This window comes from Myotis lucifugus, unplaced genomic scaffold, assembly GCF_000147115.1.
Source record: "Myotis lucifugus unplaced genomic scaffold, Myoluc2.0 scaffold_246, whole genome shotgun sequence".
Lineage (NCBI taxonomy): Eukaryota > Metazoa > Chordata > Mammalia > Chiroptera > Vespertilionidae > Myotis > Myotis lucifugus.
Window position 1 is genome coordinate 211,296 of NW_005871294.1, and position 24,689 is coordinate 235,984.

At 45.6% G+C, this 24,689-nt stretch overlaps 1 protein-coding gene across 5 annotated transcripts in view; it reads right to left on the reverse strand.

Moving 5' to 3' along the window:
* The window catches only part of UNC13B (unc-13 homolog B), a 142,219-nt gene extending 124,545 nt beyond the window's left edge, over window positions 1-17,674 (reverse strand). For 2 of the 5 annotated variants that reach the window (XM_023762458.1, XM_014464319.2), the window contains exon 1: window positions 12,741-13,035. In XM_023762458.1, the coding sequence (XP_023618226.1) occupies window positions 12,741-12,762 (22 nt within the window). In that variant the 5' untranslated portion in view covers window positions 12,763-13,035. Of the gene's footprint in view, window positions 1-12,740; window positions 13,066-17,611 lie in introns of those variants that run through there. The other 3 variants (XM_023762459.1, XM_006098711.3, XM_006098712.3) reach the window with 3 other exon arrangements.
* Between the last annotated feature and the right edge of the window lie 7,015 nt (window positions 17,675-24,689).

A 24,689-nucleotide genomic window follows, 5' to 3' on the forward strand; every position in this document is an offset into this window, starting at 1 on the left:
TCTCACATCAATGTTTCTCTCTCTCTCTCTCCTCTCTCCCCCATTCTCTCTAAAATCAATAAAAGCATTCCTCAGGTGAGGACTATAAATAAATAAATAAATAAATTCATTAAAAAAACAATGATGTGTCATAACCAAATCGATAACATTTTTTTTCCTCAATGGTACCTAAAATAATGATGAGTCTTACAATCTCTGGCATCTTGTAGTCAATGAAATGCAGTATATTATGATGCCAATACTGAGTAAATATTTATCCTGCCACCATTCCTCCACCCAACAGATCCACACCTTTAACCCTGATCTCCCAAGTCATGTTTCCAACTGTAACACATGGATAGACTGCCAACATCACAAATTTAACATGTCCAAAACCAAAATCATTATCTCCCCAGAAGCTGTCATTCTTTGTTTCCATTTCCTATCCCAACTAATGACACCATAATGAAAACCCTGACTCCACCTTGACTTCCTTCCTCTTCCTCTCCCAGCTGAGGCCTTTCCTGTCTCTCAGTTGGAATCAAACACTCCATTTCTAAACCCCATTTTATGTTGTACCTCTATCTTAGAAATTACCAAACTGTACCTTGCAACATATTTAGTTATACACATGGCTACATCTTGGCTCTCAGTTTCTTGAGGGCAAGGCCTATTTCTTACTATTTTATACTAGTGGCCTGGTGCACGGATTCATGCACATTGAAAGGAACTTAATTAGAAGAAATATTTTAATATCGCTATTTGCCCTTTCTCTATAATAGAAGTATCAACCAAATTCACGATCGACGATGACAGATCAAAACACAAGCATGAGATTGGCGCCATTGAGAGCTTTATATGTATCGTGCATACTCACAGGCATGAGTCAACTTAGCCTTTTATCTATAACCAATGCATGTTAGCCTTTTATCTATAACCAATGCATGAAATTCATGCAAGAGTAGGCCTTCTTTCCCCCTGGCTGCTAGCACCAGCTTCCCTCCAGCATCCAGGACCCGAACTTCCCTCGCAGCCCCAGCTTCATCTGGAAGGACGTCTGGTATTATAGATAATAAAAGCGTAATATGCTAATTAGACTAGACAGCCGGACGACCTTCTGGATGAAGCCGGGGCTGCGAGTAGACAGCCGGACGACCTTCTGGATGAAGCCGGGGCTGCGAGGGCCAAGGCAAGTTGCCGCGGCTATGAGGGCCAAGCCCCTTGTATGAATTTTGTGCATCGGGCCTCTAGTATATACAGAATAAACTTGTTTTATTAGGTCTGTTTTCTGATTTAGCTAAACTTTTTCCAGCCCAGTGAAGCACCCAACTTCTCTTTCAGATAATTGTCAGCAACACAGCAGTAAATATCAACACAAAGCAAATTATTATTGTAGAATAGATCATGCAGGGAGAACAAAGGGTAAAATATATTTTTTAAAATATATTTTATTGATTTTTTACAGAGAGGAAGGGAGAGAGAGAGTTAGAAACATCAATCAGCTGCCTCATGCACATCCCCTACTGGGGATATGCCCGCAACCAAGGTACATGCCCTTGACCGGAATCGAACCTGGGACCCTTCAGTCCACAGGCTGACACTCTATCCACTGAGCCCAACCGTCAGGGCCAAAGGGTAAAATATTTAACTGCAGCAGTGTTTGACTATATTCTGCACAGTGAGAAAACCTGAAGTCATTTTCAAGGTCTACCATTTCTTACTTTTTTTCAGTCAGGTCAAGTTTCTAAACTTTCTAAATCTCCGTTTTCCGGCTAACAAAAGAAACAGAATTCTACCGAATCTCCTATCTACCTACTCCAGGACTCCAGCTAATGAAAGAAACAGGATTCTACCGAATCTCCTATCTACCTACTCCAGGACTTCTGTGAAGATCAAATGAGATCAGACATGGGAAAACACTTCACAGACATTTGGTTAAAGTGTAAAATGTTTGCACCTGGCTATAAAGCAAGACGTGTTCCCCTAGGCTGAAGAAACCCCAAGGAGGCTAGGTGCTAGGGAGAGGAAGCTGGGCGTTGCTACATGATGTCATTATCCAGTGCCCACAGCGTTTGAGGCTGGGCTGGGCTGTGGGCCACATTTTGCACCATGGGGTCTCGGCAGCGTTGGCTGCGATTTGGTGGGCTGTTGCTCCGGGGTGGTGGCGGGACCTGTGTCCCACTTGGGGGAAGCCAAGTGTTGCTCTGTCAGCACCAGGTCCATGGTGCCTTTTCTTTGTAAATGGCCAGTACACATCACGGCAGCTCCTGCGTTGAGCGTCTGCCCCCTGGTGGTCAGTGTGCATCACAGTGACCGGTCAGACGGTTGGAGAGACCCTTAGCATATTAGCCTTTTTTATGTACAGATACTTAGGGTGACTAGTTCAATGCCTCACCCACAGTGAAGTGCTCAATAAATGTCTATGGAACTGATCACATCCTCTTTGTTAATAAGTTTCAGAATACTTAAGCCCCTCTTCTCAGCTGAGAGAAAAAAGGGACTATCAAATAGTAAAAGTTACTATAATTTAAAAGAAATTTCACACACATGATCTCACTTAAGAGTTTAATTCTCAACTCTATGAGGTACATTGAATAGATAGTAATATTTCATTTTTGAATTGTGTCTTAAAAGTCTAGAGGTTTGCCAAAAGTTTTCTAAGAATTCAAACTCAAGTCTAATTACAAATCTCGTATTTTTGGTTTACAAACTTCTATCCTTCTGCCCCTCCCTCAGTTTCATTCCTACAAACTTTTCACCCTAATGTGGCCTACAAGGCCCTATAGTTGGGCTCCATCTATCTCCCTAGCCTCATCATGACCCATGTTTTCCCTTGCTCTATGCACACCAGCTATGCATGCCTTCTTTCAACTCCTCCTCCTCGCCACAAGGCCTTTGCACATACTGTTTCCTCTGACTAGAAATTCTTCTCCTTCCTTCACCTGCTTAAGGGCTCCTCTTCTTCCAGATTTCAGTTCAATCTTCACTTTATTAGGTAAGGCTTCTTTGACCTAGTAGGTAACTGTCCCTATCACATGTTCTCATAATAACATATACTCTCCTTTATAGAACAAATCACAGTTGCATTTTATCAATTTGTATGATTCTCCTTTGATTAATGTCTAGTTCCCTCACTAATCTATACAACTTCCAAGAAGGTAAGGAATTTTTTAAAATCATAATTCTGCTCCAAGTGCCTGGCACAACAGCTGTTAAAAGGATGAATAAATGAAACCTTTTCTACTCTTAAGCTCATTAAATCATCCCCACCACCTCACTTTCAGCTGATAAATCTTGTATTCTGCTTTACAGGGAAATCAGTTATCATCTCTTCTTATCCCCATCTCATCTTGACCTTCCTCTTCTTACAGATTCTTTCCCTTTTTGCCCCAAACATTCAGATTTCCTCTCTTACAAGACCACTCTCAATCCTTCTCTTCATGGCAAAACTTCTCAATGCAGTCTATACTTGCTAATTCCACTTCTTCACTTCCCAAATATACCAGGTGTACCAGTTAATAATGCGGATTTTTTCAATAGATGGAGTTACACATATGTTGATATATATGCGATTTGATATGTATGCTATTTTGTTGTATTGACAACAAGCTTCAAAACTTCATATGTCAAATTTTCTGAAAGTGTTAACATCATAGATATTTTTATGCTTAAAAATGTCGAATTTCGTGTCAAAAAAAGAGCATTTATGGGACGTTTTAATTCATTACTTTATTTTGAAGATAGGTGCTGCTGAATACTTCGGAAAGCTTATGGTGAACATGCTCCATCTAAAGATACTTGTGAACTCTGGTTTAAACGCTTTAAAAGTGATGATTTTGATGTGAAAGACAAAGAATGTCCAGGTCAACTGAAAAAGTTTGAAGACCAACAATTACAAGCATTATTGGATGAAGATACGTGTCAAACTCAAAAACAACTTGCAGAAAGATTAAATGTTGCTCAACAAACAATTTCGGATTGTTTACAAACAATGGGAAAGATTTTAAAGGAAGGAAAATGGGTGCCACATCAACTGAATGAAAGACAAATGGAAAACCGAAAAATCATCAGTAAAATGTTGCTTCAATGGCATGAAAGGAAGTCTTTTTTGCATTGAATTGTGAATGGCGATGAAAAGTGGATTTATTTTGAGAATCCCAAACGCACGAAATCATGGGTTGATGCAGGTCAACCATCAACATTGACTGCAAGGCCAAATCACTTCAGAAAGACAATGCTCTGTGTTTGGTGGGATCAGGAAGGTGTGGTGTACTATGAGCTTCTAAAACCAGGTGAAACAGTTAATACTGATTGTTAGCGACAACAAATAATCGATTTGAACCATGCTTTGATCGTAAAACGACCAGAATGGGCCAGAAGACACAGCAAAGTAATTTTGTTTCATGATGACGCACCATCACACACTTCAAAACCAGTTAAAGACACGTTAAAAGATCTTGCCTGGGAAGTATTAACCCACCCACTATATTCACCAGACCTCGCTCCTTCAGATTACCACTTGTTCTGATCGATAGCACACGCACTTTCTGCACTTTCTGAGCAGCACTTCAAAACACAAAGAAGTGGAAAATTGGGTCTCTGAATGGTTTGTCTCAAAACAAGAAAAGTTCTATTGGGACAGTATCCACAAATTACCTGAAAGATGGGGGAAATGTGTAGCTAGCGATGGACATTACTTTGAATAAAGCACTTTTGATGTTTCTCTTGAAATTATCGTGTTTTCTTTGATTACAAAATCCGCATTATTAACCGGTACACCTGGTACTCCTCAAACCACTGCAATATGCTGCCTACACTCACACTACTCTAATGAAACTGCTCAATGACCCTGCTGTTTTTTTTATCCTCAACCAGTATCATTAATCTTTATCATCTGATTATTCCTTCCTGAAACTACCTCTAATTTAAGCTTCTGACAGACACAGAATTCTCCATTTTCCTACAGTTCTGACCACATCTATCAACTCTTCTGCCCATTCCTTTAGCTACAGCATTCGCTCATTTTTCTCCTCTTTAACCCTCTATCAGCAAATTTATTCAAGCTAATGTGTTTACTATCAAACACCTTCAACTCCCAAAGGTTTATCTCTAACACAGACTTCTCTACTAAGCTATAGATCTACATTTTCAGGTACCATTTTCAAGGGTCATCTGCAACAAGATTATTGATACTTTCAACTCAACATATCTTATATGTAATTTATCTTACAGATTAACAACAACAACAAAAAGTATTTATTAAGCTCTTATTTTATTAATCCTCACCCGAGGATATTTTTTTCCATAGATTTTTTTAGAGAGAATGGAAGGGAGGGGGAGAGACAGAGACATTGATGTAAGAAGAGACACATCGATCAATTGCCTCCTGCACGCACCCTGACCAGGGTCGGGGAACAAGCCTGCAAATAAGGTATGTGCCCTTGATTGGAATCAAACCCGAGACCCTTCAGTCTTCAGGCTGACGCTCTAACCACTCAGAAAAGCCAGCTAGGGCTTTTAAGTGGATGTATAAATATTAAAGATGTGGAAATTAAGATTCAATTAAGTTAAGTAACTCAAAAGTGGAGCTGATATATTACCAACTCAGGTCTGTCTAAAACGAAAGCTTTTAACATCTACCCTATATCACAGTACTAAAATATAGTGAGAGTAGAAGCTAGAAAAAGCAGACTGGAGAATATGATCAGATAGATGGAAAAGTTTAAGATTACAAAAGCAGCTCTGGCTGGTTTGGCTCAGTGGATAGAGCCTCGGCCTGCAGACTGAAAGGTCCCAGGTTCAATTCCAGTAAAGGGCACATGCTCAGGTTATGGGCTCAGTCCCCAGTAGGGGGCGTGCAGGAGGCAGCCAATCAATGATTCTTATTGATGTTTCTATCTCTCTGTCCTTCTCCCTTCCTCTCTGAAATACCTTTCTCCTTGGCAAGCAGATTTCCTTTTCCCTTTTGCAGATGAAAGCTCTACAAATTTGGCTCATAAATAATAGATAGAAATCATATAGGTAAGCTAGTCCTTTGATTGAATCATCTTTATCACACTCTGACTCATATAAAAGCAATTATCTTCCCACTGTCCAAATACCAGTCCCTCCTTAGTTAATAGGCAGATCTTCCTCACTTGCTGCCCTCTGGTCTCTTTCCTCTCAACATCACTCACAGTAAAACGTTATAGAAATTAATAAAGCAAACAGCTACAAAAGAAATTACCAGCCCAATCCATGAAAATTACAATCCATAGACCTATCTGTTCTCACAGTCCTACGTAAGTACTTACTTAATGCTGAGAAACAGAAGCAGCAAAAGGGGAAAAAAAATACTTTTCTTTTTGAAAATCTATTTCCTAATGACTAAAAATTGCTTTTTTCTATTTATATGATTATTTAGGAGGAAAAAAAAGTATATATATATATATAGATATATATAGATATATATATATATATATAGATATATATAGATATATAGATATATATATATATATACACACACATATATATATATACACACATATATCCTAGCACAAACTCTCTTCTGTCATATTTTACCACATATTTTATCACTAGCAAAAAAAAAAGCCCTCTTGACTTTTTTTCCTTTGATGCCATAGGCCTCTCACAAGTTCAGTGGATAGTTTAGTGCTATATAAAATTGAAACTCAAAGACACAGACAGATAACAGTATGGTGGTTATAGCAGGAAGGGAGGGTGCAGGGTAAAGGGATCAAATTTATGGTGACGGAAGATGATTTGACTATGGATTGAGGGTGCACAATGCAATATACAGATCATGTATCATAGTAATGTATACTTGAAACCTATACGACCCTATTAACTAATGTCACCCGAATAAATTTAAAAATAGAAAAAGAATGAAGCTCATTAATTTAAGAAACACTAAAACTACTCTATGGTCAGATAACGTGACCTTTGGGAAAGTGGGAGGGAGTAATGACAAGAGGAAGGATAAGCTGGGCTTCTGGGGTTGTTAGCAGTGTTCCATTTCTTGTCCTAGGGCAGTGGTTCTCAACCTTCCTAATGCCGCGACCCTTTAATACAGTTCCTCATGTTGTGGTGACCCCCAACCATAAAATTATTTTTGTTGCTACTTCATAACTAATTTTGCTACTGTTATGAATCGTAATGTAAATATCTGATATGCAGGATGTATTATCATTGTTACAAATTGACATAATTAAAGCATAGTGATTAATCACAAAAACAATATGTAATTATATATATGTTTTCCGATGGTCTTAGGCGACTCTGCGATCATGACCCACAGGTTGACAACCGCTGAGCTAGGTGGTAGTCACATGAATATGTTCACTTTCTGATAACTTGGTGAGGCTTACACTTAAGATATGTGTACTTTTCTTTATATATGTAATAAGTGAATAAAAAAACTTTAATACACAAATAGCAAATCTTCTCTGACCTTTAATAAAAGCCTACCATTGAGTGGAAGCCTTACCAATAACAACAGAAAGTATATATAAAACACTCCTCAAATTTAAAGAATCATACTTTAAAAATTAGAAAATAATAGCATAGTGTTTTTCCACTCCAAGAGAACCTTAACTTATTCTGCTTATCCCATGTCAGACCTAACATTCCTAATGGATTCTGGGTTTATATAAGAAATGAGATGTTTTAAAACCTACTTAGCCCTCGCCGGTGTGGCTCAATTAGTTGAGGGTTGTCCTATGCAGCAAAAGGTCCCCAGTTTGATTCATGGTCAGGCACATATCCAGGTTGCAAGCTCAATCCCCAGGAGGGGGTATGCAGGGGGCAGCAGATTGATGCTTCTCTCTCATCAGTGTTTCCCTGTCTCTCTCCCTCTCCCTTCCTCTCTCTCTAAAATCAATAAAAACATATTTTAAAAAAATATTTAGATTTCCTGGGCTCTTATCTATTATATAGATATGTATCATAAACAGGTACAGAGAAGGTCCTCAACAAATATTTACTAATGATACTCAGCCCAAACTTTAAACAAACTCACATAGCAAAGTCTAAAATACATACCACAGGTAAAATAGGAGGAAAACTCAGCCTACTGGCCTAAAGAGTGCAACCACCAGAAATTCCTCTTTTCAAAACTGAGCAGTTACAGAATGTACTTCTTATAAGGAAGAGAATCATTTACGACAACAGCTATCTATGACAAAGGAAATTGGTGTTTTCCCCCTTCACTGCTGCCTAGCTCAGACAAGGCACAATCAACTTCCTGATGCCACAGCTAAGCAAAAGGAACCCAGCAGCAATCAGCTTGTGAGGGCAGGGACGACAATGTGATGTAAACCCAGCAGCAAGGAGCTACCTGAGGTAGAAGACAATAATGTTGGGGCGGAAATGAGAAGTACTTGACTCTAAAATCTAAATTCTAAAATCATGACTATTCCTACTTTCCACAGTGACAGTAAACCAAAGTACAGTTGACCCTTGAATGACTCAGGGATTAGGGGCATTGGACCCCACTCCCATAATCAAAAATCCACATTTAATTTTTTACTCCCCCAAACTTAACTACTAATAGCCTACCATTGAGTGGAAGCCTTACCAATAACAGTCAAGTAATAAATATTTTGTATGCTATATATATTACATATTATATTCTTACAATAAAGTATGCTAGAGAGCCCGGCCAGTGCTCAGTGCTTGAGTGTTGACCTATGAACCAGGAGGTCATGATTTGATTCCCAGTCTGGGCACATGCCCAATTGTGGGCTCAGTCCCTAGTGGGGGGCATGCAGGAGGCAGCTGATCAATGATTCTCTCTCGTCATTGATGGTTCTCTCTCTCTCTCTCTCTCTCTCTCTCTTCCTCTCTGAAATCAATAAAAATATTTTTAAATGTATGCTAAAGAAAATAAGAGAGAGAGAGGAAGAGAGAGGGGGAGAAAGAGAGGGAAAGAGAGAAACATTGATGTAAGAGAGAAATATCAATATCAACCAGTTGCATCCCATATGCACCCTGACCCACAACCAGGGTATGTGCCTTAACCAGGAATTGAACCCAAAACCTTTTGGTGTATGAGACGACGCTCTAACTAACTGAGCCACCTAGCTAGGACTAAAAAGAATGATTTAGACTCACATAAGCTTATAGGAACATATATCATTAAGTTTTTGTGGGGTTTTTTAAAATATTTTTTATTGATTTCAGGGAGGGAGAGAGAATAATTGATTGGCTGCCTCCTGCACAACCCACACTGGGGATTGAGCCCACATCCCGGGCATGTGCCCTGACCAGAAATCGGACAGTGACTTCCTGGTTCGTAGGTGGACGCTCAATCACTGAGCCAAGCGGCCAGGCTATTTTTTGTTTTTGATTTTTTTAACAAGTCAAGTGTGATCACTTCTGGTTCAAATTAGAGGAGGGAAAGCCATGGCTCAATTATAAACCATGTGGCAATTACAAAGAAATATGGAAAGACTCAATTCTCAAAATGCTTATAATTTGTTTGTAGAAACTAGTCATGAACATCAAGACAACAAAAGTTAAAGAAAATTCTTGATTTAGTTTACTGGAGTTGCTAAAGTGGTACTGGCACCCATGGAAGCAAAACAACATCAGTATTCTGAGGAAAACTGTGCTAAATATTTGCAGAAAGATTAAGTAAGTTCTATAAAAGGTTGGTTTCTTAAAATTCTTCAAGTCTAGCCTCCCACTCAACATAGATATCCCTTTTAGAACACTTTTACCACTCATTCAATTTCTGTTTAAAGAATCCTATGTCAAAAGATCCTCATAAGTAGTCCATTCCATTTGTTAAGAACAACCCTAATTGTTAAAGTTCTTCCTTACATTAAATTAATATCTAATTTCCTACAGTTTTCAATCATTAGTTGACTTGTCCCAGTTCTGTCCTCTGGATCAACAGGTTTTTTTAAATGATTTTCACCTACTATAATGAGCCTTTCCCTCTTGGATCTTTTCAAAACTAAACCTCTCAATTCCTAAAATGGCTTCTACACCCTTCATTATTCTAATTATTCTCCTCTGAAGAAATTCTAGTTTTTCAATGTGCCTCTTAGAATCAATACCCCACTGAACACAAAAATTCCAGATCTTATCTGACCAGTGCTATTATCCCCTTTGTCTGGGTCACCATGAGTATAACAATTCAAGACTAGGTGCCAGGCTGTTTACAATCCATTGTCAAATTAGTGACACTGTTCAGATCATAAGTGATTTGTTTTAAGAGTTTAACGAGTGTAAAAAAGAAAGATGACTGAGGAGTTGAGGAAATTTTCAACAAACATTGTAGACTGTAAGCTGGGAAAGGAAGCATACATTTATGATAAGCAGAAAATAGAGAAAGAAAACAATTTCGGGGGTACAAATTCAGAACAGGGCAGAGACAGGAATGAACCAAGTTAGTACTAGAGCAAAGTAGCTATATAAGGATAGGCAATAACATAGCGCCAAAAAGGAGAGATGCAGTCACACTACTTGTATTGTGAGCCCTTAACCTACATAACTAAAGGGTTAGTTCAAGAAATTGAGCCCTAGCTGGTTTGGCTCAGTAGGTAGAGCGTCAGCCTGCAGACAAAGGGTCCCAGGTTCAACTGCAGTCAAGGGCACATACCTTAGTTGCAGGCTCCTCCCAGGCCAGGGCTGTATGCAGGAGTCAACCAATCAATATGTCTCTCACATTGATGTTTCTCTCTCTCTGTCTCTCCCCTTCCTTTCCACTATCTCTAAAAATCAGTGGGAAAATATCCTCTGGTGAGGATTAACAAAAAAAGGAAAAGAAAATGAACTGTTAGTTGAGATGGTCAGGGTGATTAAAATCAGTATCAGTTTGCCAATTTCTACATCAAATCAATGACTGTTTGAAATTTTACTTCAATGAAAAAGTTTCTAATTCAATTCTACTCTAAGATGAACAGAAATTGAGTTGTTCTACAATATCACTACACAGGCTTCTTTCAGAACATGAACAACATTCTTAACTGCCAAAATGTCATTTTAGAAAGATTTATTTTCATCCATTTCTGTCGGTTTCCCCAGAATGAATAATTTGCCACTTAACATGAATACTTCTAATCAAAGCAGCTGCTTCTTTCAGTAATTAATCATCTTCAGGATCTCCATTCAAAAGACAATGACCTGCTAAGTCTCCCTCCAATACACCAGGGTCAAAAAGATAGGAATTTGACTAATGAACATTAAAAGGTTAAGATGTTAACCAGCAGAATTTCTAGGCATGAATGCTGCCCAATATTACAACAAATAAAAACAACAGCTGCTCTGTCTCTGAGGTGATTTAAATTCAATTAAATAGGATTTTTGGTTTACTATTGCTCCTGCCTAAAGACTCTTTCATAAAGACGAGCTCTGTAATATGATGTGGCAGCAGAGCTAAACTGTTCAAGAGACACTGCAAAACCCAACCTCTCCCAAATCCTGCTACTCAACAGCAGGGATCTAAAAGAATAGATTCCCAGCTGCTGAGAGAAATGTCTTACTAAAAGCAAAGCAAAATTCTCATTAATGAAAAATCAACAGTGAAAGGAGAAAATTCTGTGTGCCTCATAATCCCCGGAAATAGCCAAATCCATTTTGGGTTAATGCAGGTTTAACAAAACAGTGCAAGTGAAAAGAGAGGAGCAGTTCCGTTTGCCAGCAGCTGAGAGAAAACAGTTATCAGAGAGATCACAAACAATGCTTCTAACCCACAGAGCCCAAAGAAACGTGAACTCTAACTCTCCAATAAAAGATTCAGCCAGGAAAAGGCTCTCACGGATAAATCCACTCTCGCACTCACAAGCCACCTTATCCTATCTCGTTCAGCACAGGTATAACAGGCTGTAACTTCAATTTCCCACGATCAAATTCAACAGGTAATCCAAACCCTGCTTTTTCTGATCAGATCATCTCTAAAACCGCAGTCTTTGCGTCCATTCAAAAACCATCTTAGAGCTTCTATGTCAGGCACGGAGAACACAAACACCTGTGAGAAAATTAGTCTCTACCCTCTTGGAGCTTAGTCCATGCACCCTGCTTCACATGAACCCCAAAACTCTTGCCTTAAAATACCTTCTTAGATGGAGCCAGCGTCCTCAGTGAAGAAGCAAGAAAGGCCCTTCATCTTTAGTTACTGTGACAGAAGCAAAGTAAATCAATCAACTAATCAATCACTTCCTATGCTCTGCTCGGGAAGGAGAATCCAACACACCTTTGCAAGTGGAACATGAGACTAACCCTTATCCTAGATTACAGGGAAGGAGCAGGGGACACGACAAGCAAAGGAGGAGTGCAAGCCCAGAAATACGACGGGAGAAGGGATGTGACAGCTGTCCCATAACCTATTCAAAGATTAAAAAAAAAGAAAAGAACCTGCTACGAAGCCGACTGTAGTTTAACAGTGCAGGGAGGAGGAAGGGAAGAAGAATGGGAGGCTGCCCACTATGGACAGACACCAGCCATCCCGGTCCCCTTCCGTCCTCGGTCCACTCTCATTGGGGAGCGTGCCGGTCGCTGTTTGCTTAATAGGATCTGGGCCTGTCACATGGCCACTGGCAGGGAGAGGTAGCAGTCCCTTCGCAGGAGCGTGAGGACAGACAGGAGTGGGCAGCACTCTCCCAATGCTTGTCAATAAGTTCACATAATTGTCCCCCGAGGCGCAGACGGGAAGTGAAGTTTGGAAAGGATGGTAACCCGACGTCCACTGGAGGCGTGTGGGGACCGCTCAGCTCCCCCGCCCTACCCGACCCCAGCCCCTCGGTGCGTGCACTCACCGCGCACGCAGAGCAGAGACATGGCCGAGGTGCGGGCGAGCCGCCGCCGCGCCGCCGCACCCTCTTTCCTTTCAGCAGGTGCCGCGGCTGCTCCCGCAATCCGCCCCGCGGGTCTGGCCGCTCCTCATGGTCCCCGTGGCCGGCAGCGCTCTGCCGCTCCCTCGGACCCGCTCCCAGTCTCACCGCCTGAGGGGGTTCTCGATAATCGCGAGTACCGGCCGGCCGGCGGGGTACTGGGCGCGGCACCACGGCGCCATCGCTGGGAGAAAGGAGCGACCGGGACTCCCTCCCTCCACTCCACCCCACCGGGATCCGAGCGAGCGCCGGACAGAGCCACCCGCGGCGCCCCGCCTCCCGGCCAATCAACTCACGCCCAGTCCCCCAACCCCGCCCCCACACGAGACGTAGGGGGCGGAGCCTCCCTCTGCCTTCCGAGCGTGCGAGACTGACGGCCACTGATGAGGCTTCTGGCAGGGCGGGGGGCGGGCTTCTCACCTGTGTGAGGTTAGGAATGGAAGCCCTCGGCTCTTCCCTCGTGGGCGGGCTTCCAGCCGAGAACGGATTCTTTTCATTGAAGATTTCCACTGGACTTACTTAAAGGGTCTATCAGCTGATGAAGTACTTACCTACCTGTAATCATTTGACGAGATTGTACCACACAGCACGGAAGTTTTTAAATTAGCAACGACGGCGGCCAGGGGAAGGGGAGAACATGAGTGAGCATGAAGTTAAATATCTGGAGCCCTCCGTATCTACCTCTTTTTTTCATGCTCTCCATTTGTGTCTCCAATGTCTGAATAGTGCCAAGTATATAGTAACTAGTCCATAAATACCTACTGATTGGAGGATGGAGGGAAGATAGGCTTTTTAAGCTGAGCACTTCTGGCAAGAAGATGGATGTATGCACATGCGATGGAAGTGAAAAAGGCCAGAGCAGAAAGCAGAAGACACATGGTATGATGTACAACACCCCGCCACCGCAAAATTCTAATTTAATTGGTTTGGGGCATCCTATCTTTTTAAAAGCTCCGAAAATGATATACATAGCCCACAGACAACAGAGTGGTGAAGGCCAGGGGAGGGGTGGTTGGAGGTGGGGAGGGGTAGGAAAAGCGAGGAAAATGGGAGACATCTGTAATAGTGTCAACAATAAAAAAATAAGCAAAAATTTGATAGTAAGTTATCCATGGTCACACACACAAAAAGCTCCCCAGATGATTCTAATGTGATGCCAGGTTTTACCACCAGTAGACTAGGTGCTTTCTAAGGCCTCATTAGCCCAGCTCAAGTTTCAGTGTTTGAAAGCTCTCAGCCTCACAGGATTCTTCCTGCCAGACCTAGGCAGGGTCTGCCAATCTCCCAGGGTATTTGCCTTCCAAAAGGAAACCTAGCTACCATATGATTCCTCTTACTGGAATAAATGCTATAAGAGACTAACACTAGAAGCCTGAAGAAGGAAAGGAGAAGGCTTGATCTTTCCACTGTGTGTCCAGATTTGGAGCAATACACAGAAACATTTTAAGCAAGGCAACTCAGGCAGCCTCATCAACAGAAACGCCTGACCCTAAGACGATGGGCATTCTCTGTGCTGCTGGAGGTTGGAATATCTAGGTATTTAGCCCAGCTTTCGTAAACCACAAGAGCATGAAACTAAAAAAAGTGTTAAACTTCTGGACTCTGGAACCAGGGATTCTCCTGGGGATGCAGAATCCATCCAACAAAAAATGGAAAGTCACTCTACACTTGGAAACAGTGTAGAATATTGGGAAATCCTATATAATAAAAGCCTAATATGCTAAGTGTTCGGTCGACTGGTCAACCATTCAACTAATCAAAGCATAATATGCTAATGATATGCTAAGGCTGCTCAACTGCTTGCTATGACGTGCACTGACCACCAGGGGGCATATGCTCTGATTGGTAGGTTAGCTTGCTGCTGGGGTCCAGGCAATCGGGACTGAGTGAGATGGGCCGGACATGCCCTGGAGCCCTCCTGCTGCCCCTCCCCGGCAGGCCAGCCTCCCGCGTCCCTCCCCAGCCCCGATTGTGCACCGGTGGGGTCACTAGGCCTGGCTTGCACCCTCTCGCAATCCAGGACCCCTCAGGGGATGTCGGAGAGCTGGTTTCGACCCGATCCCGCATGCCAGGCCAAGGGACCCCACTGGTGCACAAATTCGTGCACCGGGCCTCTAGTAAAATTGTAAAGAGCATGAACTTTGGAACCAATCAGATTCACCTGATCTATTATCATGAAACAAATTGCCCCAAATTTTAGTGGCTTAAAACATTTATTATCGCAGTTTCTGTGAGTCAGCAATCTTGGTACAGCTTAACTGGATCCTCTGGTTCAAGGTTTCCTACAGACTGCAATCAAAGTACCAGCCTGACTACAAAAGGATCCACTGTCAAGCTCACTCATGTTATTGTTGGCAAGACTCAGTTCCTCCTGGGCTGTTGGACTGAGAGCTTCAATTTCTTATCAGCTATTGGCTGGTCTCAGTTCCTTGTCATGTGGGCCTTTCCACAATAGCAGTTTGCTTCACTGAAGTACGCAAGCTAAGAAGGCAATAGTGTCTGCTAGTGAGATGGAAGTCTTCATCTATTGTAACCTAATCACAGAAGTGACATCCCCTCATTTTTGCTGTATTCTATTATCAGAAGCAAGTCACACTCAAGGGAAGGGGATTACATAAGAACATGAATACCACCAGGACTCAGGTTCTTGGGGGGGCCATCTTAGGAATCTGCCTACCACACCTGAATTTGAGTTCTAGCTCTGATACTTGCGACCATCAGCAATTTTCCAGGAAATAATAATAATATCTACTTCATAAGATGGTTTTGAGATTTAAATGAGGAAATGCATTTAAATTACCTGGTACATACTAAATGCCCAATACATGTTTGATATTACTTAGGTTGTGGACACAGGGAAGGGAATGTGGCTGGGAGGTGAAGACTGGCTAAGCAGAGCAGGAGTCAATGTCTAAAGGTGTGCTGTAGGCTCTGAGGCATCCCAGTTTACCAGTTAAAATTTTTTAAAATATATTTTTATTGATTTCAGAGAGGGAGATGAAGAGAAACATCAATGATGAGGGAGAATCATTGATCTGCTGCCTCCTGCACACCCCCTATTAGGAATTGAGCCTGCATCCCAGGCATGTGCCCTTGACCACAATTGAACCAGGGACCCTTCAGTCGGAGGCCGAGGCTCTATCCGCTGAACAAAACTGGCTAGGGCTACCCGTTACAATTTAAGAGGAAGGGCCCTGGTCAGTGTGGCTTAGTTGGTTGAGTGTTGTCCAGTGAATCCTTCCTCTCTCTAAAATTAATGAAAACATTTTAAAAATAAGAAAGTCTGAAGAACTATCACAGCCCAGAGGAACTTGAGACATGACAACTAAATGTAATGTGCTATCCTAGATGGGATCCTGGAACAGAAAAAGGACATGAGGTAAAAACTAAGGAAATCTGAATAAAGTATAGGCTTTCATTAATGTATCAATATTGATTCATTAATTGTAACAAATGAACCATACTAAGGTAAGATGATAATAAAAGGGAAATTGGGTATGAGGTATATGGAAACTGTGCTATCTTCACAAAATTTCTATAAATCTAAAATTGTTCTGCCCTAGCTGGTTTGGCTCAGCGGATAGAGCATTGGCCTGCAGACTGAAGGGTCCCAGGTTCGATTTCGGTCAAGGGTACATGCCCTGGTTGCTGGCTTCATCCCCAATGTGGGGTGTGCAGGAGGCAGCCGATCAATGATTCTCTCATCATTGATGTTTCTATCTCTCTCTCCCTCTCCTTTCCTCTCTGAAATCAATAAAAATATATTTAAATATAAATAAAAGTCAATTAATTTACCCAAATCCATACAGCTAGTAAGTACCCAAAGTTCAAGACCAACCCAAATGACTTCAATGTGCATTTTCCACTACACAATACCCTTCAAACTTTATTCTCTTTAGGACTATATAGGTATTTGTATGACTATCTAAAATAAGTCCCTTAAAGGCAGAGAAAAAAAAATTTCCCCCTAGTACACCATTAGTGTTCAGTAAACCAGTTTAAGTTAACTACTCACAAAAAAGTCATGGAGACGTAAAGAAACAAATTTGAACAGGTCTGACCTACCATACAGTCAACTGTACAGCCCGCTCCGTCGTGAGGCCCCTTAGGCTCTGGACCGAGGGCCACTCAGTTCAGCAAGGGTCCTGTGCTGCCATCTACCGGTAGCTGGTAAGCATCGACTTCCCTTGCTGTATTTCGGGAACCAGTGGGGAGTGGGGAAGTTGGAGAGAATACTCAAAAGCTAATTAAATCACAGAACCTATCTTAAGTGTTACAAAGTTCACTCAACACTTGTTCAAGGCAAAGGCCCTACTTTTCTTCAAAGATTTCAGGCTCTCCTATCTCCGTATTAAATCTTAGGCTTCTAAAATTCAGCCTTCCTCTCTAACCCACCTCCGCGGGTACAGATCTGACTGTCATCGCCCGTCTCCCAGAACTCAGACTCTCCCGCACATGGTAGGCTGCAGAAACCCTTAACCTCACAACCCTGAGACCCCCATCGTCCAGATTTCCCCATTTTCACACACACACACACACACCCCCTCCCCCGAGACTACCTTGCAAACACCACAGACCTCCCCCATTAGGGCAATTGCGCGTGCTAACCCACACCTTCCCACAAAGAGGTTCAAGTTCCGCATGCAGCTGACACCGACGCGAAAACCTGGGGAGCGCCCGGGTCAGGCTCGGAGCTCTCCGGCTCGGGCTCTGGCTCCGGGTCCCGCCCCCAAACCCGCCGGGATCCGGTCAGCCTAGGCCCACAGCCTGCGGGCTGAGACCCCGCCCTTCCAGACCTGTCATCACAGAAGCCGCACGTGGCCGGGGTGGGACCTCAGGCGACCTGAAGCAATCACTTTGTCTCCCCTGCCCTCCGTTGGGGGCGCTGCCGCCAATCAGAGCCGGCGGATCCGGCCTGGAGCTCCCGTGCCCGGGTGCGGCGAGCGCGAGAAGGGATGGGGGGAGGAGAGGCTCTGAGACGGGAGGGGGCTGGTGTTGGAAGGGGGCCTGGCACCGGTTCTGCCAGGCTGGAATTCTAGGGGGCGAGTCCTAGCGAGAGGCGGAGACACCGAAAGGGGGCAGGGATCGGGGTGGGGCCAGGGACCGGCTGAGGATCCTGGGGAGACGACCAGAAGACGAGAAGAGGCGGAGCCCGCGGGGGGGCGTGGTCTAGGCTATAGGGGAGGACCCCGAGGAATTCAAGAAACTAGGAAAGGGGACGAACCCGGGGAAGGTGGGAGGTGGGACAAGGGAGAGGGTGGGTTTGGGCGTTGCGGGGGCGGGGCTCCGACCTAAGGGGCGAGGTTTGCAGGCCTAGGCTGCAGCTGGGGCCGCTCGGTGACTGCACCAGTCCACTACCTCCCCAGGTGCAACGGAATTCACGGAACTACAGGTGTGGGGCGGGGTGCGGGGGGGAGAAGGGGAAAGGACCGGGGTGCGCTTGCGCAGACATGAGGCGGTGGGGGACACGTCAGGGAAGAAGAGGATCTATAGGTTGTTGGGGGTAGAAAAAGACAAGAGTTTGGGAGGAGTTGGGGCTCAATGGGGGGGCCAGGTGCACGCTTCAGGGGCTCTTGTGGGGGAGGGGCGGGACTGCTTTGTGGGGATGGAAGGTGCTATGTGAAGAGGTGAGGTTCCTGTCTGATGTGGAGGTTTGGAGACGATACTTGAACGGGGGAGAGGGGGGTGGGGGGAGGGGGTCCGAAAGCACTTTGGGGGAACAGGGTGCTGTGTGATGAAGAGCTGGTGGTCCAGAGTGTGGGAGCGATGGAGGGACTGTGGAGAAAGAAAGTACGGGGCTGTGAGCACTGTATGAGGGGGAGGGGTTGTAGGCCCCAATTGATGAGACAGAACCCCCTAGTGTTTTGAGAAAGTAATGGTCTGGGGGCCATTGTAGAGACTCCAGGAAGATGTGTGTGTACTGTGTTCTAGGAGTGGGGGTGATGGAATTAGTGGGGTGAAGAGGCTAGTCTGTAGTGCTCCTGGCTTCTCAGCACCTAACTCCACCTTCTGGCCTGAGGACAGGGCTTGTGTGACTGTGTCCTCAGTCTGCTCTGAATCTCTCCGGCTGAGACTTGGGGTTTCTTCCCCTGGCTGGTGTCCCTGGGGACCCTTCCCCCATTCGGTTCCTGTTAACCCCCCACTCCAGTTCCTGTTCCTTCCAGAAGCCTGCCTTGGTCCCTATCTTCCCCCTCCCCCCACTTTGCTCTGCCCTTATGCTCTGGGTGTGCTCATTTCCCACTTCCTTCCTCGCCCTGGGGCCTGGCCTGGTCCTTGCCCGTCTAGGAGCGGTGCCCTGCCCCAGACTTTGTACTCAATGACCAGAGACCCTAGTAACCAGCTGCAAGAACCAGACTCCACCCAGCACGACTATGAAGGTCTCCCTTAACAGCCCCCAAGTGATTGGCAGCCATATTTTTACCACTTGCCACAGACTGATTTTCCCCACCTTTTTCATTCTCCTGGGTGAGGATCCCTAGGGCCCTCAAAAATTCTGGACTTCTGGGAGAGGAAGGACATAGTGAGGAGTATTGAAGGTATTTGATCTATGTTTTGAGATTTGGACCACGATTGTAGGCTGAACTAGGGATATGAGCTTCAATTGGGTAAAGAAAGGGAATGGCTTCCCACACTCCTGGCTTGGGAGCTGACTGTGAGAACTGAGACTAGAGCCCAGTCCTCCTGGGGGCTCCTCTGGCTCCCTGAGGGGACTTGACGTAGTGCCAGAGTTCCTTTTGCCTCTGAGGTGACTAGGAGAGGGTGGGAAAGGCCTGTCTTCCACACAGAGGCTGAATGAATGTGACAGTGTTGCTGAAAGGGGCCCCAAGCCAGCCTCTGCTAGCTGAGAGACTGGCTGGGGAAGGAGGGGGTGCTAAGGCCAGACAAAGCCTTGGGGTAGGGTGGGGTAAAGGAGGGCAGGCTGATGCCTTTCAAGGAGGAGCTGATTGCTATGGCAACCCAGCTTCCCTGACTGTCTGTCAGAGAGGCGGGCCTAGGGCAGACTCACTCCAGCTTCCTCAGGATTGGGGCATTTGTGTGAGTGGGTGGGGCATGAAGAGAAAGGGCATTAGTTTACTGTGCTGAGGCTGTTGTATATAGCCTTTCTGCTTCCATACAAGCTGCAAGGCATTCAGACGCTTGGACCCATCTTTTGAAAATGCATATGAGTGAACAATAGCCATCAGAATTATAGTGGTGTAAGGCCAGAGTCGTGGCGGTCCTTAGTGGTCATCATGTATGCAAACCCCTCATTTTACAGATTTGGCAACTTACCACCAAAGAGACTGGTTTTCTCCAGGTTTCACAGTAAAAGAGCAGGAATTAGGACCCAGATCTCCTGCTTGCTGTTTGGCCAGGGCTCATTGCCTCCTCCAGCCAATGTTTAGTGAACATGTATTGTGTGCCAGGCCCTGATGCTGATTCTGGGAATACCTGCATGAACAAAACAAAGTTGCTGCTTTCAATGGAGCTTCCACTGTAATAGGGGGAGAAAGAAATTTGTGTGTGTGTGAGAGAGAGAGAGAGAGAGAGAGAGAGAGAGAGAGAGAAAGGGGGGGTCAGCTGTTGATAGTGGCTAAAATAAAGCAGGTTAAGAGTTAGGGCAGCTAGGTAAGGCCTCTTGATTGTGCTATGCTGCTTTTCCAGGGCACACTGAGGCTTAGAACATCTTTGATCTTTCCCTCTGATATCCTGACCTTTGCAGGTTACCAAGGCCTGGGCCTGTACTAATGGCACTAAGAGAGAACAAGGTAGGGTCTGTCACCAAGGGATTATTCCTTTCCTACAGTGTTCTTTGTCCACCAGAAAACTTTTACTAAGGCAAGTAGACTCTGACATTGGTACTCTGCAATTTTGTCCAGGGTGTTGAAAATTCCTTTACTCCTGTTTCTTACCATTAGGGAACCAGCGAGGAAGTCAATGAATGGCAACTGGGTTCTTTTTCAGGGTTTTCCCTTGGTCTGAAGTGAGGAGAAGGTAGAGGAACTAACTTACTTGCTTGCCCTTCCTAAGTCTAGGGCACAAGGAGAAAAGTGTGTGTGTGGGGGGGGGGGGGCCTCTTTTTACTGTCCAGTGACAACCTCAGGGACCTTGAGGCCCACAACAGAGGTATGATAAAACAAGGACCTTGGGCCTTCTGTGGCCTCTGAACTATAGAAGTACAGACTCCCCATGTTCTGGGGGTCCAACCAGGGAGCTGCCCTGGCTGTTGTCAGTTTGAGTCTTCCATCTTTTGGTTCTGGTGTTTGCCTCCTGCTTCTGTGGAAGACTACGAGAAAAGCCTCCTAAGTTCCAAACTATTGGACTTGCTGACAAGTGCAGGTAGAAAGATAGACAGTGCTATCTATTTTCTTAGCTTTCCCCTAGAGCAGCCCCTCTGAAAAGTTTCTTTTAACTTACAGAGGTTTCCATCCTGGTCATTTAAAGAATAGGAAAACAAGAATTAGGAATGCTGGTTCTGCTGGGACTTAATTTGGCTGGGCCTGGGGCCCAGTGACTCAGGGGGAGGGTGGGGAGTTTCGAGGGAGCTGTGAGTCATAGGGGTGAGCTCCATCACAAGAGTTGGGCATATTTCCCCCACTCTGGGCAGAAGCCTTCCATCCCACTTCCCATGGGTGTTCTGCCTCCTTGAACAGGGGCCTATGAATAGAAATTACTGGCAGAAGGGATGAAGCAGACTAATCTCAGAATGGGAGTTCAGAGACACAAAGAATGATGTTTAGGTCTCTGAATTAAAATGTACCCCTATCTCGGGAGCTCATGGGGTCCCTCTAATAAAGGCAAAAGAATATCAATATAGAGTAAGAGAAGGAAGAATACCATTTCTCAGCCCTAGCCGGGTTGGCTCAGTGGATAGAACCTTGGCCTGCAGACCAAAGGGTCCCGGGTTCCATTCCGGTCAAGGGCACGTACCTCAGTTGCAGGCTTCTCCACCAGCCGGGGCCTGGGCCCTAGTCCGGCTCTGGTCCAGGGGCATGCGGAAGGCAACCAATCGATGTGTTTCTCTCACATCGGTATTTCTCTCCCTCTAAAAATCAATGGGAAATCTATCCTTGGCTGAGGATTAGAAAAAAACAAAGAAAGAAAGAATACCATGTCTCAATGGAAAGAGATAGTATCCCATTTCAGGGCTTTTTTCCTCTGCTCTGGCACGAAGGAATCTTCCTAGGCTCCAACAATTCTCTGGTCTCTGGAGCTCTGGTTTGCAAAACATAGAAAGATGAATGGGAGTGGGGTTATTTGGGGTCTGGTGTGGGAAGAGCAGGTGGATTTTGGAGGTTGTCCAGCTGTGCCTATGAAAGCTCTAGGACGTCTTTTTTATTTACTAGCCTCCGTAGAGGAAGGGGGGCGGGGAGGAGAAGTAAGAGGCCTATGCCTTTCTTTGAAAGGGTTACAGGCTGGGCAGAGAGATGCTTTGAACTTCGGCAGATGAGGAGTTAAGGAGGTGGGCGGGGCGACTCTGGATTAGGCCTGCCCCCATATGGACCCAATGGGTGTGCATCTCTTGGAGGGGGGCGTGCCTCACTCTTGAGGTCGTGGGAGGCTGGCCTCCTATGGACCAATGAGCACGGTCGCTGCCGTGGAGGGCGTGGCCTGAGGGGGGCGTGGCGGTCGCGGCTGCCGCGGGGTGGGGGGGTTGGGACGCTGGGCGGGGCGGGCAGCCCCATCAGCTGGTAGGAAATGGCCTGTGAGTCAGAGGGGCAGCAGAGTCGGCAGCGCGGAGCCGGGGCGGCCACGGGGAGGAACAGTCGCGGGGAGGGGCGCAGCCGTGGCTGGGGGGCTGCAGACGCCAGGGCCCGCTAGTGTTGCACACGAAGCTGAACAGAGAAGAGCCTAGCAGAGCAGGACTCAGCCTGAGCCACCCTTTGTTTGGGTTGGGGGCCCGTGTCGGGGAGGACTGGGGATTCGAAGGGAGGGACGGGGACGGAGGGGCCTGGAGCTGCGGCCGCCGTGGCGGAGCCAATTTGGGAGCGGGGTGAGTGTGTACTAAGGGAAAGAGCAAATCTGCGAAGCTTCAGGATGGGATGGGGCCTGTCCCAGGCTGTGGGGAGGGAGGGGTGAGAAAGGACTTGGGAGGCCAAGTAGGAAGTGGGGATGGGGGATGGTCCAAAACAAGGAGTCCAGGAACCCCGGCTGAGCATGCCAGGTTCCGTTTGGAGTCGGTGCTGAGATCTGATCCCTCTCCACTGAGGGTGGAGGGCTCTAGGCCAGTAGCCAAGAGGGTGGTGAGAGAGCAGTGGTTGACCTTCCTACCCACAGTGGTTGTCTATGGAAACAAGCCCCCTAGTTTGCACATGTGTAGGGACAAAATTTAAAGCAGCTAGCCGCAGTTCTCTCTGAACAGGATGAGGGTGATAAGCACATGGAGAGGAATTTCTCTTCCCACCACCCTCCTTGATCAGAGTAGAAATGGATATCTTTAAGGGGAGCGTGAGCCTACTAACACCCACCTCCCCTACCTCCCAGGCTAAGCAGGTGTCTGAGGGGACAGACCCCATGGTATTCTGGTACTTGTTGTTTTGGCTGGCCATGCTCCCTTGGCATGTTGGGAGCTGTAGTCTTGGCCAGCCAAAGCCTGGCACAGCTGATTGAAGCCAGCTGCTGCCCACCCCCTACACTGAGAGGAGCTTTGGCCTACCCTTCCCCCGAAGTCCTGCCCCATGAGTCAGCTTGAAGCCATGGTCTAGAGCCAGACTGGCTGGGTGGCAGGGAAGTCTTAGAGCTTCTCACTGACAGGGCAGGAACTGAGAGGGCTCTGGGGTAATGAGCAGGTGCCACGCATGCTGGGGTCAAGTAGGGCATCATGTCATCACCTGGCTTCCCCAGGGCAAGGGCTCGAGAGGCCCATTGGGATGACTTGGAGGTGGAAGTCCTAAGGAAAAGGCCCTTCCTGAATCCATATGGCTTGGGTAGAGGAAAGGAGGGGTAGAGAGAGTACAGACTGTACTCTGACAACACTGCCATTGGCATGCTGTCCTTTCCCGCCACCCCACCCACCACAGGAAACCGGAATTTTCTTAGAGATCCCAGTTCTAATGAGAACTTGGTGACCTAGGATAGTGTGGGATGCAATGATGAGAATTTAGTGTCAGAGAGCTTTTCAGTCCCTGGGTGCAAATCTCCCCCTTTACCCTGCCCCTACTCCCACCTCTGTTGCTGATTCTCATTCTCCCTATACAGTTAATCTCTCTGCTTCTCTCATTCTGGAAGTTTTCCTCTGCATTGTCAGAACCGCTGCCCGAATCTCTGGGGCTTGCATTCCACTTTTTTGAGCTCTGCTGTGTGCCTAGCCCTGTGCTTGGAATCGGACAGAATAGTGGGGTGCAGACCTATCCCCAAGAACCCCATGGTCAGTCTAGGAGATGTCTTACCCACAGAGGGAACAGAACTGTCACTGGGTTACAGGAGATAGTGACACTGCCGTAGGTGAGGTCTCAGAGGAGAACGATCTCTGTGGTCTGAAGTGGCCAGAATGGGCTCTCTGGAGGGGGTGACACTTGCCCTAGCCAAGGAGAAAGGGTAGGTCTTGGGGTAGTCAAACAGAAGGCATTTCTTTCTTTCTTTTTTTTTAAATATATTTTATTGATTTTTTACAGAGAGGAAGGGAGAGGGATAGAGAGGTAGAAACATCGATGAGAGAGAAACATCAATCAGCTGCCTCCTGCACACCCCCTACTGGGGATGTGCCCGCAACCAAGGTACATGCCCTTGACTGGAATCGAACCTGGGACCTCTTCAGTCCACAGGCTGACGCTCTATCCACTGAGCCAAACCGGTCAGGGCAGAAGGCATTTCTTGAAGTGGAAGGGGCATTGTGAATGTCAGGCACCAAAGGCTATTGCCCAAAGAGAAGTATTTCCTTCGTGAAGGGAAATG